This window comes from Heliconius melpomene, chromosome 1, assembly GCF_056956725.1.
Source record: "Heliconius melpomene rosina isolate 202511_hmr_F chromosome 1, ASM5695672v1, whole genome shotgun sequence".
NCBI lineage: Eukaryota > Metazoa > Arthropoda > Insecta > Lepidoptera > Nymphalidae > Heliconius > Heliconius melpomene.
In genome coordinates, this window is record NC_140389.1 from 12,675,040 (window position 1) to 12,700,859 (window position 25,820).

Consider the following 25,820-nt stretch of genomic DNA (forward strand, 5'->3'; position numbering starts at 1 on the left):
AGGACGTTATTAACCAATACGATTATTATTAGAAGTAGGAAACCAATCAAATACATGTAGCACTAATACTTTATACTTTTCTGTAGAACTGTGTCCGTTCTGTGGTCATCAAAAAAATTATGCCTCAAATATCTTCCTCGAAAACGAATAATGATCTGGTCTCATATTTTTCCTATATTAGGTTAATCTATAAGAATTAAATGATAATGATTTTGAACAAATATTTCACTTTTTTTTTCGTACACATTTATGTCGCGATTTGTGTATGACCCATAAATATTATTATTTCTTATGCAAGTATAATAAATAAGTAAGATTATTGGCTTCACCAATAACAAAGCTTAAATCAAATGATTTTAAAGTATAAAAGCCTTTTAAAGCAGATAGCAATTTAAATCAGGCCATTGTCATAGCGCAGGGGCACAAGCGCGTGAAATATTTTATATTTGCATTTTCTCGCTCTGATCACGAGGCAAAACGCGACGTTGAGTTTCACCACTTAATGCGCAATACCTTCATAATTCTACGGAAAATGGGGAACGGAAGTATAGTAAGTATATACACAATAATAACCTAAAAATTGAAAATTATTGACATTGCTACCAAGAAAATGAAAAAAGTTAAGTATGAAACTCAAATAAAAAAACATAGGAAAATTAAGTGACTTTAAAAATAACAATGCTTATTAACGATTAATAATATTAATTTCTCTACAAAAGTAACGATGTCCCATCAAATACATAAAATGAGAGCCAAGTTCAATGTTGAGGAATGCGTTTTCACCGACACAAAAGTCACAAAAGATCTGAGGGAATTTGGTTTTCAATTCACATCATGTTTTTGATAGAATAGAAATATTACAATTATTAATATAATATTTTTGTATAATTAAATTTTTCTAGGTATTTGACTGACTTATTACTATTTTGTGTCTTACAAAATAAAAAAAAATGGTCATCAAGCAAGCAAATAATAAGTAATACCGTATTTCACGTACCGTATTTTTAAATTCTCTTGTTGTAGCAACATTGAATATGGAATTTTTGGAAATCTCTATGGCAACATTTGCATTAAGCTGTCGCTATTATTTTCCTTCTTTTCTTGTGGACTGAGCACGAGAGAGCTCATCTTACTCTATCGGAAAATATTAACTTGATCCGAAAAGCAACGAAATATTAAATAGTACAAGCCTTTAGGCTTGAAGTTATAAAGCATGAGAGCAAAGGTATTTTTCGTGTTTGTTATTTGTTTAGTGTTTTAAAGTAAATGTGAAACCGCATTTCGGCATAACATCTCTACTTTTTGTTACAGTGGCGTAAGAAGCGTATGCGAAGGCTAAAGCGTAAACGCAGGAAGATGCGTGCGAGGTCTAAATAAAGAGGTAAGATTTTATTTTTTAACATATCGAACAGGTCTGAGTTTTGTCACTATATTCCACAAGCATGGTATGTTAAAATTCTACATGTTTTCAAAATATAACCTCGAATGCTAATAATATTGAAATCGTTTCATAGTCGATCAAGTCTCTTGCGTTAAAAGACCATGTGATTTTAAATACTGCTGCCTGTGTGTATATTTTACCTCCTATGTTATAATTTATTATCTCGTATATGATTTTAATGTTAGTTTTTTTTTATTAATTTTAATATTACTTTGGTGATGTAGTATTTGAGTAAACTTAACGTGTACACGTGTGGAGCATGTATACTGTTAGATATGCTGTTACTTTTTCTTTTAAACCTTACTTCACAACTATGCCATAACTTAATATATGTATGAAAAATTTAAATAATATTTTATAAAAGGTATCATATAGAATTAATTTTATTTTTAATGTACATATTACTTGTCTGGTAAAGAACAACTTTTTATGTGGTGTATCTCAGGTGGAAGTAAACTAACCTCACATCCCAAGAAGGAATATAAAGAAACTAAAATAATTAAAGAATTACCTATTCTTTTATACCCTGGGATCCGGCCGTTGAATCCTGCATAAACGAGTTTTCTTAATTAAACCTATATTAATGAATAATACATGATTAGTAGAACAGATTACACCTGGGTTGCCTGGAAGAATCCTGCCGCAATCACCTTTAATTTCATTTTTTCGTAACTCGTTTTTGGAGATAATTGCACCAATACGTTTTTTATATGAATCGCACATCATTTGAAAGATAATCGCATAAGGAATTGGAAAATTAAGGGTTGCCAGCTCTCAGTCTGCCGCAAGTCTAGGGTTGCCTGGTTTAAAGATGTCACTAAATGTTAATAATTTGCACTCATGTGTTTTTTTAATGAATTATATATCAAATTAAAGCTTATTTTTTTCTGAACACTATAAAACAGGGTTGCCTGGAAAATTCCTGCCGCAAACTGGGGTTGCCAGCGTTTGAAATATTTTATTCCGGTTCCGTTTGACTATGAGAATAGACGATGAAATGCGCGGTCTGCCCCATGTTTTAAAGTAAAATATTATATAATAGAAGGTCAATCTTAAAATCAATGTTTATTCTAATTGTTCACCTGTTAAATGATGATTTTAATCATATTAAGTACACGTAGAAAACTATTTAAAGATGAAATCATCCTTATTTTTCAAGTAAAATAATGAATGTATAATATTGAGACTTTGCAAAATCTATTTTCTAAATACTAATATTTATTTAAATTACCATTTTGAAACAACTAAAATATTTTATTAAATAAATGTTTACAAATATCGATCTACTATAAGCTATTAATATACATACATATACATCATGTTTCCTTAATATAATGAAGGGTGACGTTTTTGACATTATTGCGGATATTTTTTAAATTAATTATATTGAAAAATATATTTCAATGAACTCTCTGTCTCTCTCTCTCTCTCTCTCTTCATCCTCTACTTGTTTGATTTGACAACGCTTGCCGCAACTTTTTTTTTCTCACGCAACTTTTAATAATTTGCATAGGAAAAAAAAATATATATATAATAGAATTATAATAAACAAAACTAAGTTAGCAAAGATTAATTCCAAGAAAAACTATTCAACTAATAATAACTATTAAAAAATTATAAATAAAAAATTTCACTAGCAAGAACTTGTCCGTTTATGCTGATAGTTTTTAAGGCATTTAGGTCTGAAAGAATTGTTCTTATAATTATAATAAAGCACAATCACTCCTAACGTCCCTAACTTAGTGTAATCAAAACTGAGGCAACTATCCCACTGCCACAATTGTCTAGATTTTATTCTGTATTAGAAGTTATTTACATAGATAAAAATATATGATATTAAACATTAAAGTATACTTACGTTTTGCATTAGAAAATAATTAAAAAATACTTCTTTATATTTTTGTTTTAAAACAATGAACTTTTTGTAACACTGTAAATGATAACCGTGCATTGTGTCACTATTAAAAAAAATGTCACTGTATTTAAAATTCATTTTTTGGCGAAACAATAGCATAATTTTACACTTTTGGAGAGATTCCTCGTTAAATTCTATCACATTTTCACTCCGGCCGCACAAAAAACACATCTTCATTTTTGTCAAGTAAAAACGTCTTTACTCTAAAACGAAAGGTAAGTAACTAAGTAATATGCTCAAAAACAACTCATTTGGCCATCTGCCCTTTTATTGCATTTAGAAACAATACATCTTCGAAAATAATTTTATTGCATGTGGTTTGCTTTGTTTCGCGCTGCAAAATGTTTATCTATAGTAAAAAATAGCGAACTAACTAATTGATATTTGCCGACTCCTGGTCATAAATCGTAAATAGCGTTTATTAGTCGGCATTACTGCCGAATTTTCTTGGAATTAATCTTTGCTAACTTAGTTTTGTTTATTATAATTCTATTATATATATATTTTTTTTTCCTATGCAAATTATTAAAAGTTGCGTGAGAAAAAAAAAGTTGCGGCAAGCGTTGTCAAATCAAACAAGTAGAGGATGAAGAGAGAGAGAGAGACAGAGAGTTCATTGAAATATATTTTTCAATATAATTAATTTAAAAAATATCCGCAATAATGTCAAAAACGTCACCCTTCATTATATTAAGGAAACATGATGTATATGTATGTATATTAATAGCTTATAGTAGATCGATATTTGTAAACATTTATTTAATAAAATATTTTAGTTGTTTCAAAATGGTAATTTAAATAAATATTAGTATTTAGAAAATAGATTTTGCAAAGTCTCAATATTATACATTCATTATTTTACTTGAAAAATAAGGATGATTTCATCTTTAAATAGTTTTCTACGTGTACTTAATATGATTAAAATCATCATTTAACAGGTGAACAATTAGAATAAACATTGATTTTAAGATTGACCTTCTATTATATAATATTTTACTTTAAAACATGGGGCAGACCGCGCATTTCATCGTCTATTCTCATAGTCAAACGGAACCGGAATAAAATATTTCAAACGCTGGCAACCCCAGTTTGCGGCAGGAATTTTCCAGGCAACCCTGTTTTATAGTGTTCAGAAAAAAATAAGCTTTAATTTGATATATAATTCATTAAAAAAACACATGAGTGCAAATTATTAACATTTAGTGACATCTTTAAACCAGGCAACCCTAGACTTGCGGCAGACTGAGAGCTGGCAACCCTTAATTTTCCAATTCCTTATGCGATTATCTTTCAAATGATGTGCGATTCATATAAAAAACGTATTGGTGCAATTATCTCCAAAAACGAGTTACGAAAAAATGAAATTAAAGGTGATTGCGGCAGGATTCTTCCAGGCAACCCAGGTGTAATCTGTTCTACTAATCATGTATTATTCATTAATATAGGTTTAATTAAGAAAACTCGTTTATGCAGGATTCAACGGCCGGATCCCAGTCTATTATATGAAAGATGTATTATTTGTGTATATATATATATATATGTCATTATTTTAGCTTCTTTATATTCCTTTGTGGGAGGTTAGGTTAGCATGTACAAAACAAGCTACTTATTTATAACATATCCTTAATATTTATATCAGTTCCCTTTCACTATAACATTGGAGATAGAAACAAGATAATTAAGCAAATACCACAATGTTAAAGCAGATTTTGCACCTTTGGTTTACACAAACTAGTTATCTCAGTGACAAATATAATGTAAAGGTTACTGCAATAGATGATTTGATGATGATGAATTTTTCAAAACTGCAGCCTTTCACATGAGCCATGTGTTTCTTGAACTATGTACCAATCATAACTAAACCATTAAATACAAATTACATCAAGACTAGGCATCTTCAATGTGACCAGAGGTCTTGTTAAGCTTGTATACCCAGTGACTTAAAATATAGCACCAGGATGTACAAATGTATTTTTGTCTTGTATTTTTTCGAAATGGTGCTTCGGTCAAATTGTTTGATGTGAATATTGTGGCAAAGCACACCTAAAAAATTGAAAGCCTTTCCAATAAAAACAAAGGCATTCCACTAAAAAAGTAAAATGTTACTGAAATAGTTAAATGTTGTTTTAAAAAGTTAAACTTTATTTAATATTCTTAATACAATAATTAAAATTGAAAATTATAAAACATTGTTCAGTTATGGCCTAACAAAGAATGGTCATGTTGAGCACACTGCAAATGTTCAGTAAACACACATTCATCTTTTACTTCATTCACACTCAATACTCAACTGTTAACAGACCCTGACAATAAATTAAAAAAAAATTATGTAGTGGAATATGTCTAAAGATTTTAAAACTGCATTTATTTTGACTGAAAAGTGGTATACTGAAAGTTATGTTATGAAACTTCATAAAATTAATGGCTTTTTGTATATTTTGTTGAATGCATAGTTATTTAAATAACAGTTTGTGGTGATATACAGTGCTGTTATATATTTGTAATTAATTATTTATTTTTAAGTAACACCCTCTGAGGCAGTCATTGATTCACTATGAGTTAATGCTAAGAATTGGAGGGAATATTAAATGCTTACTCCACCCTTATTTTTATTACCATATAATCTAAGGACTAATTAAAGCAAACATTTCTTTTTCGTGACATTTTTACCATTATAAATTTATAACCCATGTAATAATATAATTGTTTTATTATTTTCAGGTACATGTGTGAGTGATGAAAATTTTATTCTGAACTTCGTGTGTATTCAATAAAAATCTTAAAATCCAAATGTATTTTATTTTTCACATTAGGTTTTACCAATTGATTGACGTAAGCGCAAATTCGTTTAAAAAGGGGCCCTGTGTGAGTCGGATTGTCTTTTAAGGGGTCCTGTAATAGCAACCTAGACATATTTTGAAATGAAGATAGCAATTAGTATTTGTTATTAGTTTTTATATTCTATGTTGATCATGTAAAAGTAAAATATCTATACTAATATAATAAAGCGGAAGAGTTTGTTTGTTTGTTTGAACGCTAAGATCTCTGGATCTACTGATCCGATTTACATTGTTTTTGTTTTCTACGAAAGCTGCATTCTTCAGAAGTGCTATAGGCTATATAACATTACATTATACATATAAATTAATATATTTTAAAGTACTTTCTAATTTGACATGCAATTATTCTGCCATGTTAATAACAACCGTCGCGTCGCTACGCAACCGTTACCGCGACATTTTGATATTCATCCTTATGAAAATAAATATTATAGTCACTTTTAGCATGTTATCTAGATTGAAATTATAGTTTACTGTATAACATTCTAATAAATAATTAAGGAGATGTCACTGATTCGAAATGACCTAGCCTACGGGCGGCACAGTATGACCGACGCGAACGGGCAGATGACGTTGACGGTTTTATTTATTTTCATACATTTTCGAACTATTGTTAATTTTTGTGTAATTATTTGCTGTTTATAATTAATTTAAACTACACTTTGATTCTCTTCTTATTTTATTTGATATTGCCCGCTAAAATTATCCTATTTAAGAGAGAGAAATGTTTAGTTATTTCATAGAGTCGATATCTATGTACGCACGCACGGAAAACTTTATGTACTTTTTCTATTATTAAGAATACCTATCCTTTAGTTACTTTTAACCTTTAACTATGGACGTGGTTTTTTTATAACACAAATATGGACGTCGGGTCTGTCAGACCAGTGTATTTATTGGTCATATTCCGTCTGTTTTTTAAAGGAAGAAGAGAATTTTATGTTTTAGTTTACATGAATAGCCTCTAATCAAACAAAATCAATATAAATAAAATCGCTTTTTATTAAACTTTACGCATCACAACGATTTAAGTAACTTAAAGTCACAATTTCAGTCTTTGGCCACATGGGATGACTCTTAAGAAAATAATACTATAAAAAAAAGACAGATAATAAAATAAATATTGTTTTAACAAAATATAAAGTCTAACAATTAAAAAAAATAAAGAAGTAACATCTTATGGTATAAAATAAAAATTTTGACAACACCTCAAGATAAGGTACAATTGAACATCGATACACAATGGCTTTCAACATTGTTGGCTAACAGGACGATTGCAGTCAACATAAGTATGTGTTGTCTTTCTATATATCTTATGGGGGCAAATTATACATGTTTTTCAAGAACCCAAAACTATTTTTTTAGCTTCATGTTCAATAAATGATAGATCAGATCGCGAAACGCGAGTCAAAGTCATTCTCAATTCTTAGAGTAGTTTAGTATACGAAACGCGTCTTTTTATTTGATAAAGTGCTATTTTCTTTATAAAATGACGTCGTCCAATTCTTTTGTTTGATGTTGATTATAAAGTACTGATATATTTGTCCCTGACGTGCTTAGTCAATCATTTTTTTCCTTTTTATCATAAAAACTATAAAAATTTAGTCTTTTTTACGTAAATAATATTTATATTACTGAAATATATAACAAATAATGCAAAATAATATATGATATATAACAATAAAAACATTTGAATACAAATAATACAATTAAAATATTAAAGTATATTTTGTAATATTATAAAAATATATGGGGTTTTGAAATTATTATGTATGGAAAACATGGACGTCGGGTCTGACAGACCCAGGTCCCGTTTAGAAAGTTAAATACTCACGTGTTTTGAACCCAGAGACACAACCATTGCTATCTACATTCATTTTGTCATTAATACGAAAGGTACTGAGCGACTCAGTGGCGGAGGTCACCGAGAAGTGGCCGATTTGTAGAATTCGTAGACCTATATGGGCCTGTGAGACCCGACGTCCATACTTAAAGGTTAATGATTTTGTTGGTTCATTTCAATAACTCAGATATTTTTTTCTAATAATACGTCTCTGTTTATTATTCTTTTCGATTATTTAAGCTTATATTTTCTTACTTAACTTACTTTTTTTCTTACTATTAATTCTATTGAAAATTGAAAATAATTTCATGAATATATTTAATAAATATTCTTATAGTTGAAGCAGGCGTAGCCGCGTCCGGGTCCGCTAGTAAAGTTATAATTACAATTAATGAAATAATCTTTATCATAAATCAAATCATAACAAATATTTATAATAAGTAAGCTGTATCCCACTCACGGTAGGGTTGGCAGAGGGAACTTTGTGTTAAGACACTCCGCCGCTTTCTGAAGGCATCGCGTGTTGAGATGCGGAGCACAACGCGCTTCAGAGCGAACAAAATGGAGATATAAATAGGTATAAATTTAAGACTGATTGATATTTAATTCGAGATATTGCGTGTAGAGCGACCCACAACCGTGGCAAGCAACGGCTTAAGAAAAATAATTATATAAATATGTTTATCAAAAGATGATGTTAGAGAAAAATTTAACGAAAGTCATAAATGTTGATTTGTCTCAACTGTATGCCTATGTATAGATGTAATTTTTATATATCACTATATAGGTCTTAAGTGTGCTGTCTGTTTTTATTTTTATATAAATATATTTTTATTTTAAAAATTCATTCGAAATGTCAGTTGAACATTATTACCTTTTGGCTTAACAATAAAATTACAAATAATTAAAATGGGTAGAATGACAGGGATTAAGTGGGAGAAAGCAGTTCAATGTAGACCGATACATAACATTATTTCATCAGATTTTCCTAAATATAATCCTCAACCGTGGAAATTTATGGTGAGCATAGTCATTTGTATATTAAATCAAATCAGTGTCACGCTTCTAGTGTAGTGTAACCTAGTGTTGAGACACTCCATCCACTACTTTGCGTTGAATTACTCAACGCAAAGTAGTGGATGGCCGGGCTTTTGCCTTAGTGCTGAGCGAAGAAATTAAAATATTAATAAATAATAATTTGTTCATTCGAGTGGAGATCGAACCCACAACCGTCGCGTTGCACACTTTTGCCCCTGCGCCACGACATCAATAATTTGTATATTGTTTAATATAAAACATCCTAAAGCTGTTAGATTACTCCCCCGATGTTACCTTTTATTTACCTTTTTCTATAACTATCTTCATGTTTACTATGAATATTTTATTTTACGTGTATATTAATGAAAATATGCTAGAAATATTGTTTAATAATGAACGATTGAAATTTAATCAGATATCTAAATCAATATGTACAGTGTGATTTTTTGACGTAATATTTTAAATCTCCATAGTACATCCACTCCACTCCTTAATACACATTATAATTAAATCTAAGCCACCGATAAATAGTCGTGAATTTTATGTAAAATTAAATATTCTATAATAAAGGAAGGACCATCACGCATACAATGGCTGTTGTCATATGAATATCAGAGGAAATGGGTGGAAGAAAGGGAAGCATGGAAAAAACGCATGTATCCTGAAAACACAACTGTGAATGTTGATGTTGTAAAGCGCTACGTTTTAACTTTTAAAACTGACCACCAACCACCAAAAGTTGAACAAAAGAAACCATTTAAAATGAAAAAGTAATATAGATTTTTGTTTTTATTTAATAATTATTCGGTGTCTAAAAGTATATTCGTCAACAGTCTGTCCTCGATGTTCGGATCTTCGCATCGTTTCGCTGCCAGCCACAACATTCCTCCCTGGAATCCTCCGGAACTGAACGTCGCACTTTGCCTCGACACCAGAGTGAAGAAATGAATATATTAAATATTTCATTTGAGTGGAAATCAAACCCACAATCGTGTGTTTACAGTCACACTTTGTGCCCCTACGCCACGATCTCCTTTAGTTTAAATGTTGACATATATTATACTAAGGCTATGCATAATACCTATATTTAAATTATTGCAGATTTGCCGTTATCGGTAGTAGAACAACCAGTAAACGAGCACCAAATGATAAGGCAATGGGTTTTCAAAAAAATATGAAAAAATCTAAATAGGATATGAAAACTTTGTATATGAATAATGTCTCATTTTTTTATTTAAACTTATATTGATTTGTGAAAATAAAATGTATATTAATTTAAACCTTTTAAAAATATTTTTAAAGATGGCCTAATAATGATGTAACTTATCATCGTAGATATGAAACAAGATAATTTTTTGCTACATCCTAATGATAATTAAAAACGCAAGTAACTATTTACCATATAAATATAGATTTATATAGAACTGCGTTAAACGTTATTTAAAATGCGCTTGAAATAATTATACACAACCAGTATTCAATTTCAAACTTTTTTATTACTAAAGAAAGAGAAATTAAAATGTTACAACTCACTGTTATTGCAATAATTATTATATTATTCAAACAACATAGTTAATTGCAAATATACTATATATTTTTTAAAAAATTGTATAAAAAATTTAATGTGGCGATTCATACCCATGCGTTTGTCCACTAAGCCAGAAGGTGAGGGATCCAGGTGTAGGTTCCAGTGCTGCCACATTCCTATTTTTTATACGTTTTCCAGACAAGAAACATCTTTCCTTAGTGTGATATAACACTTAAGTTTGCAAATATATTTTGTAGTTAATTACATTGTTTGATATTAGCACTTTTCGTATTATTTAGGAGAAATACATTAATTTTATTATAACAAGAAGTTTCTTGTTATAATAAATTTAATGTATTTTTAATTTAATGTATCTCACACTATCGTGACATTTGTTAGTAAAATAATCAAACTAAGTATTTATATTTCAAAATACAATGCGCAACGGTACGCAATTTAATGTGATGAACCACTGTAATCGTATTTTAAATTGTTATTTTTAAACATATCACTACAACCCCTTGTTTGTCCCCATAACCTTCGTTGTTAAATAAAAAGGAAGTTAGATTTCTATTCAAAGGTTTTTTTTTGTTTGTAATTAGTTTTTTATTATTATAAATGACAAAGCGAGTTTGTATGTTTGTTCTACTTTCACGCGTAGACTATTAATTTAATCGATCGTCATAAAATTTAGTACAATAAAAGGTATGATGTAGAATATTGTCGATAGGAACGAATATAATAAAAAAATTATAAAAACACAAGTACTTCAATGAAAACATTTATCCCAATTTTAATCAATAAAATTTGGGAAATAATTTTCTTTATAAATATAGAAAATGTTACAGAGCGACTGATGGACAACGCACAGAAAAAACTACTGGACTTGAAAAGTTCTCAAGAAAATGGGAAAAAAACTGAATTTTCCATTGTACGTTCTAAACTCCACAAAATAAGTTGCGGTCGACGACTAGTAATCTATAAATAAGCATAGAGATAATGCAAATTTGCTATAACAGCCCAGGATTTTAGCCAAAGCAGAGTTGAATTATCCCTTGTCTATTAATATTTGTATAGCATAAAATTAATAAATCTATTATGTTGGCAAGAGAAAACACACAATTCTACATTATTTTTTGGTTTATTTTGGTACTTTCAGGTATATATTCTATGCATTATAATTTTAATTTTTCATTTTGTTTTGTGAATCGAATTAATGACAATCTTATATGTACTAATATGGAATGAATTTCAAGGCTTTGTTTCATATTCGCTTTATACTTTTTAGGAGTAAAATTATGATAAAATCAGTTTAACCAAATTGGAAGCTGAATGTTCCAGGGAATCCTCCACCAGAATTGATATCAAATCCTTGTCTGCCCCCACTGAAGAATGTTTGGAATACCATGTTTGGATCTATATCTGAAATAAATAAATAAGTGTCACCCAAATTCTAACATATGTAAAAACACGTTAACATTAATACATATTATAATACCTTCTTTTAATATAATACATTTAATCTTTAACTGGGCACAGCATCTGGCAGTATACGTGATATTTGTTGGTTCAATTACCACTCGGGGGAATGAGTTATTTAGTTCCGGCACTCAATAAGCAATGTCTCGAAAATATACTGGCGCGTAGAAAATTATCCTGCTGTTTGCGGAATACAGAAAAAGAAACTAAATAACCAGTCATCCCGCAGAGGCACAATAATAACAAAATGTGACTGTAACCACGACTGCTAGTGGGTTCTATCCTCACCTGAGAAAATTGTTTATTTAAATTTATCTTTTCATTTCTTCGTTCTAGAGCGTTCAATTCACACGAAATGCCTTCTGAATTCGGCTGAAAGTGGGTAGTATCCTAACACTACGTATCCTCTGCCTAAAGTAGGCATACACTACGCTGTGTCCGGGATACCGCGTGAAGCTGATAAAAAATAAATAATAACAAATAGGATGCACACGACTCGGGAGCACTAACCAGACATGCCGGCGCCGTCGTCGTCCAAGTCCTGTCCGTGGTCGTAGCGCGCCCGCTTCTTGGGGTCGCTGAGCACGCCGTACGCCTCGCCCACCTCCTTGAAGCGGCGTTCCTGCTCCCTGCGCTCGGTGTCGTTGGCGCTCGCGTGCCGGTCAGGGTGGTGTACTAGGGCGCGCTTTCTGAAGGTTATAATTAAACTTTAAGTCAAATTGAGTGCGACGACGACTCTAAAAGCGGTACACGAATAATAACCGCATTAGTGTAAAATTGTATCGCGGTTATTAACGCCCACATCACAAGCGTTATCTGTATATATAAGTAAAAATATTTTGTCTGTACATTTAATACTTTTGACTGAAATAGATAGAGGGACACTTAAAAAAAATAATAGAAAGCAAAAATATTTTTTCTTGTCTGTCTATCTGCCTGTATGTATGATCAAGCTAATCTTCGAAAGCACTGAACCAATTTACTTCAAACTTTCACCAATTGCTATATTTTAATTCAACTTAACATCTAAAGATTGTTTCATCAAAATCGGTTCATTAAAAAAAAGTTATCGGTATTTGAATGAACTCAAGGCCTGCCTGCAAATATATAGCAATCCATATCTATACTTAGACTAAATCTGTATTTGTTAGTAATTAATCTGCATTTTAAATCGACTTTCAAAAGAAGGAGGAGGTTCTCAACTATTTTTGATTCAATATTTTTTTTCATTCATTTATTCAATTAATTATTTTGGATATGATTTCGATATTGGATTCGATTCGGGTACTTTTTGTAATCATTACAGTACTTTTACAAAGAATATTATAAATCCTAACCCAAATCTATAATTTAGCATTTAAGGCTATTTTTGATCGAGTAAATTAAATTATTCATTGACATCAACACATTTGACTGTCAGTCAATTCTGTTTATTAAATGAATAATCATGTAGTTCAAGCGGACGAAGCCGCGGGGGGGGCCGCTAGTTTATACATAAACGAATTGTTTGTTGGTCTCTGTATGTATTACATACCTATAAGCTTTTTTAATGTCATCCACTGAAGCTGTTTTTTCGACGCCAAGAATCTTGTAATAGTCTTTGCGTTTAGATTTTTTTAGAGCTAATTGGGCCTCATGTAACATTTTTTTGTTTTCCTTACTTTTGTCGATTTTATATAGTTTGTCGTAATCTTTGACTGCATCTTCAAATTCACCCAGTTCCGTGTAGCATTTAGCTCTTCGTAATAATGCCTTAACATAATTCTCATCTAATTCAAGGGCAGCCGTACACGCTTCTGCAGCTTCCTTTATTTGATTCATCTTTGAGCACACTGTTGCCTTGTTGAAATATAATTTAGCGTTTACTTTTTTGTTATTTTTATCAATAGTCAGTGCTTCATTATAGAGAGTTAAAGCTTGCTGCCACCGACCCATTTTAAATGCTTCATTACCTTTAAATGTTCAAATAAATATGTTACAATTATTCCAATTATTAAAATTAATTGAGGCCGATGTGACACAGCGGCGCAGCATCTGACTTATAAACGCAACAGTTGCAGGTTCAATGCCTACTCGGAAGAATGAATTATTTTCATCTCATTCTAGTAACAAGAAAAAGCACAGGGTTGAGTTCACACAACACACAATGCCTTGAGATTTTGGTGGAAAGTGGAGAACAGAACATTTTAACACTAAGTTTGCTGCTATATGTGCCTATATGGCTAAATGCAGGATACACTGTGATGCTGAAAAAAAAAATAGTTTAGTATAGCATTATTAATGTTTACCTTCTTCTTTTTTCTGTTTCAATAATTTTGCTTTTTTATATGTTTCCAAAGCTTTTTTATGATCTGGTGCTAGCCTTAAGACTTGTTGAAAATGTTTGAAAGCTTGTTCGTCTTTGTCCTACAATGAACATTTGTTTGAATACACATTAGCAATTGGTGTTAATATTAACAGATGACTGAATAAATGAATATTTATTAGCATACTTCAAAATAAAGGCATAGTCCTCTCACGTAGATTGCCTCTGTATCAAAACTGTCGAATCTTAGACAGTCATTTGCTATTTCCTGTGCTTCTTGACACCGTCCAAGCATCGCCAAGCATTCAGCTTTCATGAGCTTTGCCCTTAAAATAAAATAACACATATATGTGAATATGCAGTTTTTTAGTTATAACTTCTTTTAGCTTTCAAGCTATCAATATATTAGGGTAAGCAGAAGAAAACTAGTGTTATGACATTGCCTAATTTTCGGGACATTGTCTGTCGCTTTATAATGACGCCACGACGCGACGGCCTAATAAAACAATGAAAGTCGTTACTTACTAACCAGGCCCTCTTAAAGCTATCAGTAGTAGTTATTTAAATACTTCTTTTTATTATTACATAAAAAACTATTGAGGCCAGTGGTGGCGCAGAGGCACAAGTATGTGACTGTAAACGTGACTGGTTGTGGCTCCAATCCTAACCCAAGAAATGAAATATTTATTTAATTAATATTTTCTTTTCTTCGCTGTAGTGTCAAGACAAAGCGCGGCGTTGAGTTCCGCCACTCAACGAGTAATGCCTTCAGTATTCGGAGGAAAATGGAGAATGGAGTGTCTTAACACTAGGTACTCTGCCTACCCTGTTGTATGCGGGATACAGCTTTAACCTGATTCATTAAGAACTATAAAATAAATAACAATAAATAACGAGAAAATGCCTCACTTAGAGCTTGAAGGGCTGTATTCCAAACAACGATCCATACAAAAGACAACACGTCTAAAGTCACTAGCTTCCATGGCACGTTGAGCATCTTCATGGAGGCGTTTCAAAGAGTCCAAAGCACGTCGTTCGTTTGCCGCACAATCTTCACCACCCAGTTCACTTGCATGACTAATAGCATGCGCTGCCCCTGATATGTCACCTACAAAATATTTATTAAATATACTTTCGGGATAGGAAATGAAAGAAAAAATATTAATATAGCATATATTAATTTATGGAAAAAGACTAGTCAAACGAGCGTACTGGTCGCCTGATGGTAAGTGATCACCGCCGCCTACGGCCCGGTGTAACACTAGAGTAGCTACAGGTGCATTGCGGGCCATTGAGGTGAAGATAGGCGCGCTTTATCAAGGTTGTATCTACCCATCTACCCATGTTGTATCTACCTGGAAATACTCCCGCAGATGGACCGTTCCACAGTTGCGTAATGCGTGAAAGGAAGTTCCTACGAAACCGCGCAATAAAGGACCGCCAGATCGTTTGGATGGTATTTGAGTTTGTGATGTACTGTGTGGTTAGAAAATTAGAAGCTACTGCTCAGAAGAGAAAATTGAATTTTGCAGGAGACGGTTGCCATTCCATGGTATGGTATATTGGTGACAAGTTCCGAGCAGTGCAGAGCAAAATATTAATTATTCCATTCCACTTAAAACAAGAATAACTCAAATCAAATTATAATGTTAATTTATTGTTTTTAAAACTAATATATGTATGTTTTATATTAATTTATAACCATTTTGGTCTAATTTTCATATTATTATAATATTTCTGAAGAAACTTTCTCTCTTCCTACTGTGTACAATAAAGTGTGGTATAGTGTATTGATTAAATAAGACTACAGGCTAGACTACAGACTACAGGAAAACTACATTTGATCTTAGGACCAAGTCACAAACTCATAAGTAAAAACTAGTATGTTTTACATTTAAACAAGCTTTCAATTCAATGAATATGTAATATATTGAAGTAATTTAATTCTTGTGTCTTTAATAGATGATTTACAACTATTCATACAAGCAGTTTTATTCCTACTAATAAAACTGCTTGTATGAAGAATAACTCAAACAATATAAATAAACCAGCATAAATTACTCAATTGTTTAACTTGATTTATAATATGGATGACTGATTTTAATGTCTTAAATAATGAAAATTAACCCTATAAAAAACAAATTTTTACTTAAAATCATTCCTTAAATACTACAGAATATCTGGGGACAACTCATTCAGGTATTTACATAGTTTTATTGTTATATATTGGTTAATTATACATACCTAGGGCAATGTAACATTTGGCCATACGAATATAGCCTTTTGTAAATGTAGAGTCAAAGGCAACTGCTTTTTTCGCATCATCAAGAGCTTTTATGTACATTCCCAACATCATATAACAGGCAGCCCTGTTGCCGTAATACGCAGCATTTTGTGGGCATAACTTAATTGCTTCTTCATATAATGCCAAAGCACCTTTATAATTTTTAAATTTGTAAAGATGATTCCCACTTTCTTTCTTTTCTTCAGCAATTCTATTGAATAGATCAAAAAAATTATTATATTCTCAAAAATATATGTGGTAGACTATTTTTTTTTATTATGAGCAGGGGTAGCCAACAACCCGTTGGTTGATAACTAGGTCGACCGAAATATATACTTGTGAAATATTCAGCAATGTGTGAAGTGTTATTATTAAAAATATATTTTTTACTCAATGCATGAATTTAAAATATTATTAGTCTGTTATTAAATTAAGTATATTATGAAAAAATAAGTAATATATTATTTACTTTTCTGGACTTTTAGGCACTAAATCATCGATTGTTAGATCAAGCTCCACTGTAGGTTCTGCCATCATCGAGATTAAATATGAACTTAGTTTAATTACTTTTCTGAAATTACATATAATATTACTTTTCTATTATTTTGACGATGAAAGAGAGGAACCAATAACTACAAAAGAAAGAACGTGGCACAGGTAAATAATTTAATCGCAGAATAAGAGTGCCAGTGTTGCTAGCTGAATGTTTAAGCACAGATATCATAAAATATAAGGAACGCTATCTGTATCTCCACTAGTATAATAAAGCGGAAGAGTTTGTTTATTTGTTTGTATTTTTAAACGTAGATCTCCGAAACTGAACTGGACTAGGCTACCACTTGGATGTTTTTTTCTCTTGGATGAGAACTACATTTATTAGGAGTGCTATGGGCTTTATGATAATTACGGCGTAACTCTTGATATTCTTTATAACGAAATAACAATAATAATTAACGTCATCGAGCCAGCGAGCGAAAAAATTCTAAACTATTTATCTGTATTTTACAAATAAATCATAATAAGGCATTTTGTGATAAAAAATATATAGATTATTCTAGATGATATTTAACCGTTTTTATAAATAAAAAGCTAAAATTATTGGCCTTATATTGTAGACTATAATACGATAATGTAAGACGATATGCAAACTTACTAGCCCTTTCAGACGTAGCGCTAACTTAAAAATGGGGAAATAAAGAACCGCGTTTAATATGGCTAACCTCAGTATTTATCGCCTTCATTTATTCAATCTTATTTTTTTAATCTAGGTAAAATGGCAATTGGCGATTCATTGGCTAGCTGCACAGCGAACACACAAAATATTATTGTCAATACCCCTGCCTCTCCCCGATATTGTCATGGCTAAAACAGAATTTCTAGACAATCGGTCATACATGAACACACTATTATTGACAATACGTTTTTTATTGACAATATTATTGTGTGTGTGTGTGGCCAGGCTTAAGTTCTTGACGCTAATGATAATAATGGTTGACATTGACAGTTTTATTGTGAATCGTGAGTAAATGTGTTTTGTGATTGTGAAAGTTAGAATGCCAACAAATTGTAAATGCACGTCGCACGTATGACTATAATTGTTATAGATTATTTAAACTATGCTGCTGTTGAAACAGCAGCTCAATTTCTTGTTTAAATACTATTCAACATATGTTGAAGTATAAAAATGGAAGATACTTCAGCTGTGCAGGATGTTTATCTAAATAACGGTGATATTGAATGGCAACCTCTATCTTTAACTTTGGTTGAATATCCAAAGGGTATTTATTAAGATTAAATATATATTTAATGAATATAAATCCATACAAAAATGTTTTTAAATTAAAAACGTCTAAAATATTTTCAGGTGATATATTAGGTAAATTTCTAGCATTTATGAGTCTAGCTCCATTTGGAATTGGTGCTGGATTTGTAACATTAATTCTGTTTCGAAGAGATCTTCATACAGTAAGTATAAATAGCTACTAGTCAGTCTTTTAAACAAAATATATATATATTTTTTAAATAAATATTATTTAAGAATTTTGTTAATGATTAGTCTTATACAACAAGCAGCATATATGTATCTGTTATATTTACAGATTGTCTTCTTCTTTGGAACTCTAGTGAATGAGATATTGAACATAATATTGAAACATTTAATATGTGAAGCACGGCCACTTGCAAGAGGGAATCTGTATAATGAATATGGAATGCCATCATCACATGCTCAATTTATTTGGTTTTTTAGCATTTATGTTTTATATTTTTTTGTCATTAGGTAAATAAGTCTGTTTTAGAAACTGGTTAAATTAGATTTTTTTTACCTTTGTGCACATTTCACAGAACTTGAAATGAAAATAATTCCCTAAAGTTCTCCAAGTTGGAATCTAACTCTTAACCACCACATTTACAGTCAGACTGTGTTTTTGTGCGATAATGGCCTTATAGTGGACAGAATAAAAACAAAAAAAGTAAAGTAATATACCCTTTATTGTGAAGATAGATTTTATTTATTCTTAAAATATTTTTTATTACAGGTTACATCACATAAATAATAACAGTATTATATCAGCACTTTGGAGGATAATAATTGTAGGCAGCTGTTTGACATTATCTTTAATTGTAAGCTTTGCAAGAGTTTATCTTCATTATCACACTACAGCTCAAGTAGTTGTTGGTGGTATTACTGGTGTAATATTTGCCACTTTATGGTTCATAATTGTGCATAGAGTACTTACACCATTCTTTCCTCAACTGGTATCTTTGTAAGTAATTTTTTTATTATATAAAATTTATAACTTATTATTTCTATTATTATTGAAAGTAATCAAAATTTATCAGCTTCATGCTGTGTCCTAATGTTAGCCATTCCCTAATTTCCGCCGAAGTCTGCAGGCATAGGGCTTCGCTCTGGTGACGAGGCAAAGCCCAGTGAGTTCTGCCACTTGACATGTAATGCCTTCAGAATCTGTCGCCAAGTGGGGAACGGAAGTGTCTTAATGGAAGGTCAAAACACTAATTTCCTAGGTTCCTTCTGCCTACCCCCACATAGCACCTAGCAATGTGCAGGATAACATGTGAAGCTAAAAAAATGTATTCATAGAATAGAAAAAGGGACCAAATCATTTTAGATATAATATTGCACCCAAGTACTGCCCTTTTCTTTTTTTTATAAATAATGCACTTTAACTTATAAATTTTATATGTCACATTTTCATGACATGTAACAAAACAATAGTGATTTAGGTATTTTTCTATGGTAGAATTATTTAATAGTTATTGTCATATAAATTTATATATTTTTTTATAAAGTATTTAGTCGAACTTCGCGAAATATTAATGATAAGAGACCTTTCAAATATATTGTGTGGTAACACAAGTTGTGGTTCTGGCAGTTGTGCTGTGGCACTTCACATATTTTTTAATGTGAAGTGGTTAGTACAATTTTTTATTATTCAACTTGATATCAGTGGTTAAATATCTAAATTAATAAAAATAATTTCAGGAAACTTTGTGAATTTTTAATGATAAGAGACACAACACTTATACCAAATGTGTTGTGGTTTGAGTATACAACGTCAAGACAAGAAGCTCGAGCCCGAGGTCGCAAGATGGCGGCTTTGAAGCCGACTCAATGACGGTGCGCATGCGCGCGCGCCTCCAACGCCTGTTTGAAGCGACGCGCGTGACGGGTGATGGCCGCCGCGGCGCTTGCGGTGCTCGGCGGCTTCATCATATCCAAGTCAGATCCGTGCTCAATACTGTCACATTGACATTGGGATGTTCGATCCGATCTTGAGTGGATCGATAGAAATAAGAATATAATCCACTCGGTTTTTGATATAAAATATCTGTTTAATAACTTTCGATTCGATCGATGAGGAATACTTAGATCAAAAAAATCGCAAAAACCTTAAAAAAAAATTATTCATAGAAATATTTGAACAGTTTAAGTTAGGGTCAGTGAGAGAGATTGGGAAACACTAAGCCACATAGCTCTATGTTAGTTGTGATAGGTAGTAAAGTCTGTTACTCTCTTTTCTCGTTGGCCAAACACTAAATGGAAGCCGCCATCATCTAGATTCAGGCTACCAAAATTATTTATAAGCACCCTGTGTTCCAAAGATTGATCAATTAGAACGTAAACCATAATGAATAAAAACATATAACAAATACCATACTAAATCATATTGACCCAATGGAGAAGAAACCGGAAAGTTCTAAATAAATGACGTAAGCATGCTTGTCACAAACAGTTCAGCTGTAAAATTTTAAACAAAATATATTTCAAATTTTACAGCTGTACCGTTGTGCAAGATTTTTGATAAAATTGTTGTCATCAAAATGTTATCCCTGTAGTATGTACTTAAATACAGAGCTGACAAAAAGAGTAACATCTCTGAGATACAAAAATTGATGCCGTATATGTAGGTGTTTGTTTTATTCATATTAAAAAACCTTGACTATTTATTAATAAGTACATATTTGAGTAGTTGGCATAATTACCAACTATCCAAATAGATATAAAATATCAGTACAAACTTGTGACGTAGTTTTACAAATTTATTTTTTATTGAATTTAGTAGTTTGGCCTTGCACTAATTTATGTTATGCTTCTTGAGCAACTAGGCAGGCAGGTAATTTGAGTTTTCAAACTAAGCAAAACGCCTCTAGTGGACGACTTCGAAAATTTCTTCTTCATAGGGTCAACGGGTTGATACAATGAAGAATATTGTTACAAAACACTTGGATCGAACATCCGCACATGGAAAAATGATCACATCCTCGAAAACTATTACTATACGAAAGTACTATTCTGTTCTGTTGACTTAGTGTAAAGCTGTACAATATGTTGATTACAAATAGATATAGGAAATTTTAGTACCGTTTGATGGATTTTTTATATAGTTTATTTAAAGTGCTATTTTTAATATTATAATTGTAAGTATAGATACATAATATTAAATTTTTCTAACTTTAATGACAAATGTTACAATTGATTTAGTGGTTGAAACTCCATGTCTCTTTTGTGTCTGTGACAGGCATTCTTATAAATTAGCTTCTAGTTATAAAACTAATTGTATTTAGAATAATGCCAGGTGCCTGCTTATATAAATTTTATTCATTATAATAGTAACTATTTCTTTATTCAAAACTAAATAAGATAGTTTCATGATAGATGGATAAAAAAAAGACATGAACTTGAATTGAAATTAACATGAATTGACATGAACTTGAAAAGACATGAACATGAACTTGAACATAATAAAAAAAAGCTCTTCTGACAACACTGAGCTAGGGCTGCTAACCGTCCTAAACGTCTGGGCGTCTCATTATATTGCCTTTTTACCTAATAAAAATTAAAAAATAAAGTATACTAAAATAGAATATATTGCCTTATAAAAACAGTAATTTTTTAACAAGTACCAAAAAATATGCTAAAATATAACGACTGTATTACGTATATTTTATTACGTGTTTTACACTTTATACTTTAAAAAAATATGTTAAAAATGACTAATTACAATTTGAAACTCAATATCAAGTACTATTTGTATGCTCTTAAATAAATTCATATTATTTTATTATTTATTTTAAATAAGGGTTTATATATTTTATTAATATAAACAGAACGCATAATAATTACAAACTTATAAAGATTTTACGGTATATATTATTCCGTCAAATCTTTATAAGTATATACATTTTTCTGGCCTTGGAATGAATAAGCGTCGTAGATAGGAATTTATCAAATAACGACAAAGTTCGTTTATGAAAGCTTTCATATAACTTCGTGGCAATATATAGGGAACAATAGAGAATAATTAATTAGTTTATGAAAATACACTAATTCTAAAAAATTGTGGCGTTATTAATAAATGTAGGTTCAGTAACTTTAAAAATCAAAAAGAAATATAATTTGTAATCAATACATTTTTGTTTATCTTCTTTCTTCTATTCTTAAAAGAAAATATTTCCTTCAATGATATTTCGGATCACGGTAAAAAATCTGAAAAAGGCGGTAGAGTTTATTGATGTATCGTAAATGATATAATAACGCCACTAAGGGCGGCTCCACACTTATTGAGGAGGTATATATTTAGTTGGTAAAATATTAAACATAGAGCTGCAAACTAACATTGATAACAGAAAGGGCAATAAAATAATGTGTGCAGATGGGCATCTGCTACATTTGTATGAAATCTGTATTACGTATATAGGCATTAATTACATAGCCTTAATTATAATATCAACCATGGAGTTTGAATAATAGTGAAATGCTCACTGAACCTAAACCTTTGTTGTGTCGAAATATAAGATTAATCTTACTAAACGAGATATTTCTTTTTAAGTGTTACGAACTATCATAAGATTGAATGTTAAAGCTGTATTAGGTGTTTAAAAAAAATAATTTACTTAACTGTACTATACAATTTATAGATATACTCAACTGTACTGTCGTAAGATAGCTGGTATTTGTCTCGTTTTGTCTTGGCAATCTACGTGTACCTAATTAAAAATATCATTAAAAAAATATAAGAACTTTTAGTTTGCTGAATCTTTGTATATAACAGTCGTATAACATGTATATTGGTATTTTTTAATAAGTATATATATTATAAATCGACATTGATGTCGTCTCGGCCATAAAATATATATATGTAAACCGTTATACCGTTGCCAGATTTTATATCGTAAAAAGCGAAATTCTTAAACATTTTAAGGAATAATAATTTATTATTTTTTAACAAAAAAAACCTACTTCAACCGGATCCCATGTGTATATCCTTTCCAATAAAAAAAGAACCGAAATCGGTTGGCGTGATATTAAGTTATTTGTCCATTTGGCGCGCACATACTGTGGTTTTCTCACGGATAACATTATAAGAAATGGGATCACATGGGAAGCACCAAATAAAAAAAAAGAATCATCAGAATCGGTTAGCCCAGTCAAAAGTTCTGAGGTCACAAACATAAAAAAATACAATCGAATTGATAACCGCCTCCTTTACAAAAGTCCGTTAAAGAAGCGGGATTATTTCACCAAAAGCAGAACAAAAAATGAAATAATGAGCCATCTATTAATAATGAATACATTAAATATGTATTCATTGGTAATAGATATCAATACAAAGTGTGTTTTAAGCGAAAAATTTCACTACGCTGACACGATATTGTTTACGGAGTATGAATACCTACATAAACTTATAAATATAATTATTTATATTTCTATTAAATTCTTAGATAATATAAAATTTTAAGTAATGAAAATGATTTCTCACAGTACGTAGAATAATCCGTGAAAAGCGAGACTGCCTGTCCCGATCGGAACATTCAACTTTTGGCCTAAAAATTCAACTGTAATTTTAAAGTGAATACTGGCAACAAGTTTGAAAAAAGACAAACATTTTTTTACATAGATGACATTTTATCCATTAAGTATTATAATAATTTTCATATTTTGAGGATGCTACAAAATGCAGATTCTCTATTATTTTGTTTTAATTATTATTTGCAGCTATTATATTATTCTTCCAGTCAAATAGTCTTTAGGGACACACGCATAAATAGCAAGAAAAAATATAAAAATGTAGTACCTACGACATAGTTAGAAATCGAAATAATTCTTAAGGTTGTGTCATAGAATGTTAAGTAATAAAAATTTGTTAGCCTACTCTTCCAATAAAAACAATGTTATATATATTAATAGATTAAACAATTAACAATAGACATCACTATCGATGAGTGTATTACTTTTTGCGTGTTTCAGAGTATGTCTATACAGTTGTCTAACTGTATGCAACAGTAGTAGTTGTTGTTGCATAAAGTTAATAAATTATATATAGTTTTCATTTATTCATATGAATTTTTATATTACTTAGTGTAATAACAAAATCTTTATTATTGTTTTGTATATTTAGTACTATTTATATTATTATAAGTGTTATTATAGATTAGACTTTTAAAGATGTTATGAATATATGCAAGACTTAATGATGGAGCTGCTGAGAACTAGGAATTAAATAACTACAAACCTAAATATTCATTATCATGTATAATATATTCCAACATCTTTAATAAATAATTATAAATATAGGATCTATAGGTAAATGTAAATGGCTAGTTTTTTAAGTTAAAACATATTTCGTGATTAAACATAATGGAGTTAATTAGTTGGTTTTCATAGTAGATTTTGTAAGCGTTCTTCTTTTATATAAATTGTGAACGCACAAATTCTGCCTTAAAAATTTGTTCAATAAAGAACCATTGCCCTGTATTGTAAGGAAACTATAAATTTTTAAACAATTTAATTTGATAGTTTTTACGTGTTTGACCTTTTCATAGAACATTTTCCGGCGTATGTGCAAATACATACAACTTTAACGGTTACTGCCGTAGTGCCGTGTATGAAGTTTTTAATAGAGCAAGTACCTATGCAGCAGAATTTATTCCATTGTATCATCAGCATCTTTAGCTGATTTGTATAATGTAATAGTTTTTTTAAAAACGATTTGTTAGACGATGTCTAAATTTTTTTTAATACATACAATAATTTGACAATTTAAAGTCTGGAAGTTGTGTTGCCTATGCGCATGATTATTGATTATTATTACAAGCGTTACTAAGAAAACTACATATGTGGTCAATTTAGATGATTATGTAATACTGCCTTTTTTCCAATATTGTTATACTTTGAATACTAAATAATATAAGTTTTATCAATTTATAAAGTCGATGTCTATTTGGTTACCTGCATGCCTTTAAAATATGTATTGAGCCAGGATTTATAGCAATATTATCTGTTCTTATAAGGGTTTTTTTCTCAATAATATTTTATGATATTATTTATTATTTTATTTTAATTTTGTAAATTGTAAAATTATAGTCCGGTGTGTTCTATACTAATTTATGATATTTTTATATTTATTCCTGGTGTAATAATAATAATATACACCTTCAAATACTGCAATGCAAAAAAGGTAATAAAATTGACATAAACATAAAAAACTACATAAATATTTTTGTTTATTGTCAAATATTCATGATTCTCTAAATGGTTTGTGATTCATACATCTAAAGTACAATGAGAGTCATTATGCATTTTATAAGCAATAAATTTTTTATAGAAGTAGTTTTATCTTTCTT

The 25,820-nt window shown here is 30.5% G+C and overlaps 3 protein-coding genes and 1 long non-coding RNA gene across 4 annotated transcripts; 3 read left to right on the forward strand and 1 right to left on the reverse strand.

Annotated features, from left to right (window-relative positions):
* Positions 1 to 535: 535 nt before the first annotated feature.
* On the forward strand, positions 536 to 6,147 carry LOC146541529 (uncharacterized). Its single transcript, XR_014878089.1, has 4 exons — positions 536 to 550; positions 1,024 to 1,225; positions 1,312 to 1,381; positions 6,078 to 6,147. It is a non-coding gene; the product is annotated as an uncharacterized LOC146541529 (long non-coding RNA).
* A 2,736-nt stretch (positions 6,148 to 8,883) lies between these two features.
* LOC146541530 (uncharacterized) lies at positions 8,884 to 10,378 on the forward strand. The gene is made up of 3 exons (XM_085187419.1): positions 8,884 to 9,059; positions 9,648 to 9,847; positions 10,179 to 10,378. The coding sequence occupies exons 1-3, from the start codon at positions 8,949 to 8,951 to the stop codon at positions 10,267 to 10,269; spliced, it is 402 nt and encodes a 133-aa protein (XP_085043545.1). The 5' UTR covers positions 8,884 to 8,948; the 3' UTR covers positions 10,270 to 10,378.
* A 175-nt stretch (positions 10,379 to 10,553) lies between these two features.
* Tpr2 (Tetratricopeptide repeat protein 2) lies at positions 10,554 to 17,349 on the reverse strand. The gene is made up of 8 exons (XM_085187406.1): positions 17,143 to 17,349; positions 16,634 to 16,884; positions 15,299 to 15,497; positions 14,577 to 14,715; positions 14,373 to 14,490; positions 13,619 to 14,036; positions 12,595 to 12,773; positions 10,554 to 12,027 (listed from the first exon to the last, which is right to left on the reverse strand). The coding sequence occupies exons 1-8, from the start codon at positions 17,208 to 17,210 to the stop codon at positions 11,918 to 11,920; spliced, it is 1,482 nt and encodes a 493-aa protein (XP_085043532.1). The 5' UTR covers positions 17,211 to 17,349; the 3' UTR covers positions 10,554 to 11,917.
* An 805-nt stretch (positions 17,350 to 18,154) lies between these two features.
* On the forward strand, positions 18,155 to 25,806 carry LOC146541532 (dolichyldiphosphatase 1-like). The gene is made up of 5 exons (XM_085187487.1): positions 18,155 to 18,451; positions 18,538 to 18,638; positions 18,773 to 18,951; positions 19,211 to 19,438; positions 20,179 to 25,806. The coding sequence occupies exons 1-5, from the start codon at positions 18,358 to 18,360 to the stop codon at positions 20,309 to 20,311; spliced, it is 735 nt and encodes a 244-aa protein (XP_085043613.1). The 5' UTR covers positions 18,155 to 18,357; the 3' UTR covers positions 20,312 to 25,806.
* Positions 25,807 to 25,820: the final 14 nt, after the last annotated feature.

Coding starts and splice junctions, on each gene's coding strand:
- LOC146541530 (XM_085187419.1), top strand. CDS start 8,949: ATGGGTAGAATGACAGGGATTAAGTGGGAGAAAGCAGTTCAATGTAGA. Junction 9,060..9,647: donor CTCAACCGTGGAAATTTATG/GTGAGCATAGTC, acceptor TCTATAATAAAG/GAAGGACCATCACGCATACA. Junction 9,848..10,178: donor AAACCATTTAAAATGAAAAA/GTAATATAGATT, acceptor AAATTATTGCAG/ATTTGCCGTTATCGGTAGTA.
- Tpr2 (XM_085187406.1), bottom strand. CDS start 17,210: ATGATGGCAGAACCTACAGTGGAGCTTGATCTAACAATCGATGATTTA. Junction 15,498..16,633: donor CAAATGTTACATTGCCCTAG/GTATGTATAATT, acceptor AATATTTTGTAG/GTGACATATCAGGGGCAGCG. Junction 14,716..15,298: donor TACAGCCCTTCAAGCTCTAA/GTGAGGCATTTT, acceptor TTTTATTTTAAG/GGCAAAGCTCATGAAAGCTG.
- LOC146541532 (XM_085187487.1), top strand. CDS start 18,358: ATGGAAGATACTTCAGCTGTGCAGGATGTTTATCTAAATAACGGTGAT. Junction 18,639..18,772: donor TTCGAAGAGATCTTCATACA/GTAAGTATAAAT, acceptor TTATATTTACAG/ATTGTCTTCTTCTTTGGAAC. Junction 18,952..19,210: donor TTATATTTTTTTGTCATTAG/GTAAATAAGTCT, acceptor TTTTTATTACAG/GTTACATCACATAAATAATA.